This window comes from Tachysurus fulvidraco, chromosome 25 (assembly GCF_022655615.1).
Source record: "Tachysurus fulvidraco isolate hzauxx_2018 chromosome 25, HZAU_PFXX_2.0, whole genome shotgun sequence".
In the NCBI taxonomy this organism is placed as follows: Eukaryota; Metazoa; Chordata; class Actinopteri; order Siluriformes; family Bagridae; genus Tachysurus; species Tachysurus fulvidraco.
This window is the reverse complement of record NC_062542.1, coordinates 2346052-2351868: the sequence shown is the minus strand read 5'-3', so window position 1 is coordinate 2351868 and position 5817 is coordinate 2346052. Positions and strand designations below refer to the sequence as shown.

The 5817-nt window shown below is 42.3% G+C and overlaps 1 protein-coding gene across 1 annotated transcript in view; it reads left to right on the top strand.

Moving 5' to 3' along the window:
• csmd3a (CUB and Sushi multiple domains 3a) overlaps positions 1-2811 on the top strand; it is a 252962-nt gene extending 250151 nt beyond the window's left edge. Inside the window, exons 67-69 of the mRNA XM_047808368.1 lie at positions 1243-1330; positions 1698-1833; positions 2299-2811. Coding sequence (XP_047664324.1) covers positions 1243-1330; positions 1698-1833; positions 2299-2458 — 384 coding nt within the window. The 3' untranslated portion in view covers positions 2459-2811. The remainder of the gene's footprint in view (positions 1-1242; positions 1331-1697; positions 1834-2298) is intronic.
• The last annotated feature ends 3006 nt before the right edge of the window (positions 2812-5817 follow it).

Sequence of the window (5817 nt, the reverse complement as noted above, 5' to 3'; positions counted from 1 at the left end):
GTCCAGGGTGTATCCTGCCTCGATGCCCGATGACGCCTGAGATAGGCACAGGCTCCCCGTGACCCGAGAAGTTCGGATAAGCGGTAGAAAATGAATGAATTCATTAATGTAGTGCACGCAGTGAAACTCTGCGTTCGGGTCTAATCTGCTAAATCGACATTACCGCGGAGATCCGGGTTCGATTATATAAAATAATTTATTATTTAATTCTTGAACCTTTTTGCTATCATAATACCTTACTGTTAGAAAAAAAAGATTAAAATTATCGCATGTGAGATGTAAAAAAATGCCGTCTGTCTGTTAGCTTTAAACAGGAAGAGGAAATAAAGCGTCGTTCCGGTCGACTTACTCTGGATCCGTTATTCTATGCGAATTCTGTCTGCTTAAGCACGTCGCTAAAGATCCGAGTGAAAACAGCAGAATAATAAGGCGAGGAAGCGGCGCAGAGCGGTAAAGAGATGTGTGAAGCCGTGTGATAAAGGTGGAGTGTCAACAGGGTGCTGAAGAGGCTGACAGCCCAAGGGGAAGAAGCTGTTAGTGAGGGTGGTGGAAGTGACCCCAGCGTGGCTTTACTTTCTGCCAGGCTGCGTTAGTCATAAAGACGACTGGAAACGTGGAGGGTGGTGGGACGGGACCTGAGAGCTCGTCTGGGTGTGTTTGATGGCTTGCCGTGGGGAAGCCAAGTCTAATAGACTGTGTCAGTGTGTGTACTGACGTGTATACTTGTGTGTGTGTGTGTGTGTGTGTGTGTGTGTGTGTGTGTGTGTGTGTGTGTGTGTGTGTGTGTGTGTGTGTGTGTAGCTTGTAGGGGGCTGCTGGTTAAACGGCTGCTCAGTCTGTCAAACACTTTATTTCTATCCAATGTTACATGCTCCACAAAAGTAATAGCACCTTCTCAACAAAGGCCCCTTCTCCGATTAAGCCACGCCCCCTGATTACAGTTTAGGGCTGTGATTGGACAGCAATTGCACAAAATCATACAAAAAAAAACAGCTTTCGTTACAGAACGTTTTCAGCGTGTTTCTAAAGGTATCGCAGCTTGTTTGTTGCTTTTGTTTTGTTTTTTGTTTTTGTATCACAGAGAATCTTTTTCCCCTCTGTTTTTTTTTTTTTTTTTACGAATATTCCGATTACTGAGTGATTGCTCGGGGAAACTCGACCGCATCCGTCCTCACCGATCTTCACTGCGCCGCTTCTTTTCACATTATCTTCTTCATTTTTTTCTTTTTTCTCCGACTCCAGGTTTCAGCCGAGCAGGACGGAGGTCCGTACGTGTTCCAGGGCTACATCCAGAGCCGGGATTACGGACAGTTCGGTTTACAGAGACAAGGTGTGTTCCTTTAGCTCGGTATATTATCACTTACTTTGTCTTTGTTGTCGTTCGTCACGTTTATCGTTCGTCGAGGAAACGTTATTACAACGTCAACACGATTGAAGTGCTGCAGAAGATTCTGAAGGGGATTTCAGGGGAAGTGCGGTATAATGCGACGTAATCTAATGAGTCGTGTAATGTATTCTATAATATCAAGCTGTGTGCAGTTCATTTAAAAACAAACCTGCAGCCCAGAGTGTTATAACAGACTTAAAGCAAGTGTCATGAAGGTTTCTTACATTAAATCATTGTAAAGTCTACATTCTGTTTACACACACAAACTTCATTTTCGACCGTGTAACAGATTTAGTTTCCCTTCACGCAGGTCAGAACATCACGGAGACCACGAGAAGCTCAGAGGCGCCGCCCGGGACCAACAGCAGCTCTGTCGCCGTGGCAATTCTTGTGCCTTTTTTTGCTCTGATTTTTGCAGGGTTTGGATTTTATCTCTACAAACAGAGGTACGTTGCGCTCGCCAGCTTAAAAATCTGCGTAGGTGACGTTGTTGATGTGCGGATCGAATCCAGAAGAAACTGTTCCGGAGGGCTTCGGCATTCCTATCGGGATAATAAACAATAATAAACAATGATAAAGGAGTCACACGAACGGCGTTGAAGCAGGGAGTCAGAAGTTTAACTTGGATTGCATTTTTTTTTCTATGTAAAGAAAAGACAAGATTAAATAAAGGTCGTTAAACCAAAGGAGCCGACGAGTTAGGAGCTGACCGAGACGCACCGCATGTAGCGAGCGTGTATAGTGTAGTTACTCCGGCGTCGTTACTGCCGAGGGTCATTGTGTGCCGAATACTAAACCTTTGTAAAGTTTTTCAGGGATTTCTGAATTTCTCACCAGATTATTGTGTGTGATCGTACGGAGATGATGATCGAAGCTGGTCTTGTTAGCTGTTTTTCCGTCTGTGCTTTCAGGAGGACGGACAAAGCCGAGTTCTCGGGCTGCTCGGTGCACGAGAACAGCAACGGCCAGGCCACGTTCGAGAACCCCATGTACAACACCAACACCAAAAGCATGGAGGGCAAAGTGGTGCGCTTCGACCCGAGCCTCAACACCGTCTGCACCATGGTTTGACACAAACAAACTCGTCCTAGGGGTTAGAACCACGGTGCGTTTTTATTATCTGGACTTCGTGGAGGTTGCACAGGTTTACGAAGAAAGATCCAAGCACAGTATTAGGAGCCAATCCCCCCTTCACACACACACACAGACACACACACACACACACACACACACACACACACACACAAAATGACGTGCCCCTGACCCCCCCCCCCTCCCCACATCCGGTCTAATCTTCATGCTTTACGCTCTGCGTGGATCAGCAAGCGAGGGTGGGACTGCTTCACGTCTCCAGTGGAGTGTTTTTAGGTTGTGCAACTCACTCTAAGAGTGTCTTTGATTTTTTTTTTTTTTTTTTTTTTTTTACATATAACAAGGAAAAAAAATCCGATTAGGCTTCGTGCGAAACCGGGAACGTTCCGGGTTTTCAGGAGCCTTTTTCCCAGAATGCTTCTCAGTGCGAGTTCTCGCCACGGCTTCACTTCCTGGCTTTCTTTCTCCCGCCATCCTCCTTCAGATCACAACAGAACAGGTTTAGAAGGAACGCGTAGATAATGATGGAGTGTCCCTTCCGTTCTCGCTTTAATATTATTCCGAATTTGTTTTCCGATTGCCGCCTGCTTCTAAAACGTTCTGCTACTTTTCTTTACTTATTTATTTATTTATTATTTATTTTCTGTTCGACGTTAAACAAGGTTCCTTTAACTGATTGAAATGTAACGCGTTTATTACCTCATCAGTAACTTTAACAACATACAGAACACTTAATCCGGATAAACACGATTCCGCATTCGCAGATAAATATCTCTACACAGAGAACAGCATCGTATCCACAACAAGCACACGTTATCGTTTGTTTTGGTAAAAAAATTAAAAAAATAAATGACGTCTTTGCGTCATCGCTATAGAAACGACGATTTATGAAGAACGAGAGCATCGATATACACTTGCGATTCGCTGTTACGGGAAATGAGTCGGAGCAGAATTTAGCAGCACTGTGATTTAATGTCAGTTAAAGGAACCTCGCGCTTTACGTACTGTAGGTGACTGTAGGTGTTCGTTACCGATCGACGCCTTTTTTTTTTATGTCAACGATGTCTCAGCGAGCACATCACGTAGCGATCCGCATAACAGCGCCTTGTAAGATACACAGACTATGAAAAGGATTTATTTTCTGGAAAGAAATAAGATATTTATTTATCCACGTCACCAATTAGATTTATGGAAAAATGTCTGTCACCAAAACGGTCGGCAAAATATCTGATGTAGCTTAACAGCTACTACGCTCCGCTTCACGGTGCCGTGACCCATGTCATGCGTTTGTGTCCTTTTATTTTATTATTACTATTATTATTATGATTTTTTTTTTTTTTACAGTTTTTTTTCTCAGTGTGGACGTCGGAGAAGATTTCCGTTTGGCTCCTTCGGGTGGGTTCCGCCTGCTTTGTATATAATCTTCATAACAAATGTACAGATATTTAAAGTTTTTTGAAAAAAGAGATCTATTTTTGTGAGAAATACGCCTTTGTAAGAAAAAATAATAATACAAGATTACATCATGTAAATATTCATTTGTAAATGCCATTTACAAAATAAAGAGTAACTGCTTTTGTTAAACCCTCTTCTTTTTTTTTTTTTTTTGACTGAACAACAGCACATATGTAAATATCACCTACTGTGGGGTGAAGGAAACGTTTCAAACTCAGAATCAAACCCAATTTCAAATTCTTTTACTCAGATACCAAAAAATCGTCGTGTCCGTGTTGACGATCGAACGTCTTCGTCACGTCTCACTCCGCAGTGGTGTTAACATGAAGCTCATATAAAAAGTAGACACTCGGGACTTTAAGTGTGTGTAGTGTTTTATCGGGGTTTCTGTTTTTCTCTACGATACTAGAGGTGATATATTCATAGAAAAGTTTTAAAATGCTAAATCGGTTTGTTTTTCTCCACACAAATGTTTGTATCTTCGGAGTAAATGTCGATATCAAACCGATTCCTGCTCTCTGAGATGCTCCGAGTGTTTGTTCATCTAAAAAGCAGCTCAGAAACAAATCCGTGAGGTAAAAACATCTCCTGACTACTTTTAAATCAGACTTGTGGCTAAAAAAGTCATTCATTTGTTTCTACTGATTGAAAATGTCCCATAAATCACTTACCATAGCGCTAGTGTATAAAGGGTTAAAGCTAATCAATGCTAGCATACTGTATTGGCTCGAGAACAGGAAGTGAACGATGCTCATAAATTGGTGTATCACATCCAAAACACTGACCGATTCAAGCCGGGGGTAAAGAAATCACCATGGCGATGTGGGGAATTCATATTCGCAGCACTATGTGGCTCTGGGTTTCTGATCAGTAGGTCAGGGGTAAAACCCACGGTCCTCCCAAACTGCCACTGTCGAGCCTATGATTGAGATACTTAACCCTTTCTGGCCAAAAACATGGCTGACCCTCTGCTCTGAGCCCAATTTCATCTGATCAAGCAAAGCTGTGCGAAGAAAAGAATTTGGCTGTGCTGTAATGTAGACGTGACCAATAAATAGTCTTCTTTTTATTTTTTTTTTAGAAGCCGTGTACTTTGGACACGCCCAAATGTCAGTCACAACGGTGAACAGTTGTTCTGTCTGGATCACGTAAAACATTATATCGAGTATCAAAGGTATCGATATTAGAAAATCGTGTATCTCTCCACTTGTACTTTCGATGACAAAAAGTAAAGGATCTCAAGCTCTCAGAAACAGGAAGCTGTTCCTTCACAGGAGCATCGAGACACAATCCATTATTGATGAAGGACGGCACAGAGCGGAGCGAAGAAGCTCCATTAAAAACCCCCGGACGGCGACGCGATGAAAGCTGATTAAATTGAGCGTGGGATGATCGATGAGACCCGGCAGTTCTGAACCAGTCTCACGAATAACAAACAAACAAACAAACAAATAAATAAATAAACAAACAAACAAACAAATATACAAACGCTACTCCAGATCAGGAATCATAAGATCCTTGTTCATGTTCCAGCATAAACGACACCTTCAGGAATCAGACGCATGAAGATGAAAAGCGCTGGTGAGATGGAGATTGGACGCGAAGTGTTTTGCAACCCTCAGTTAGATCGTGTAAGAGATCGCAAGAGCTTTCATGCTGTATGAGAACTGGAGAAAGTTCAGCATCAGAATACTCACCAGGGTAACTTTAAGTACAGACTCTCCCGCTAAGTCGGTGTTGATTTTGCGTCTTGCTAAAAAAATAAATAAATAAATAAAATTCTAAAAAACAAGGTAGCGTTCTTGATCGCGTACTACATTTCATTCCTCAATGGAAATTGTCATATTTTCTGTAGCGTCTCAGCTGGAAATAAACAGACGATT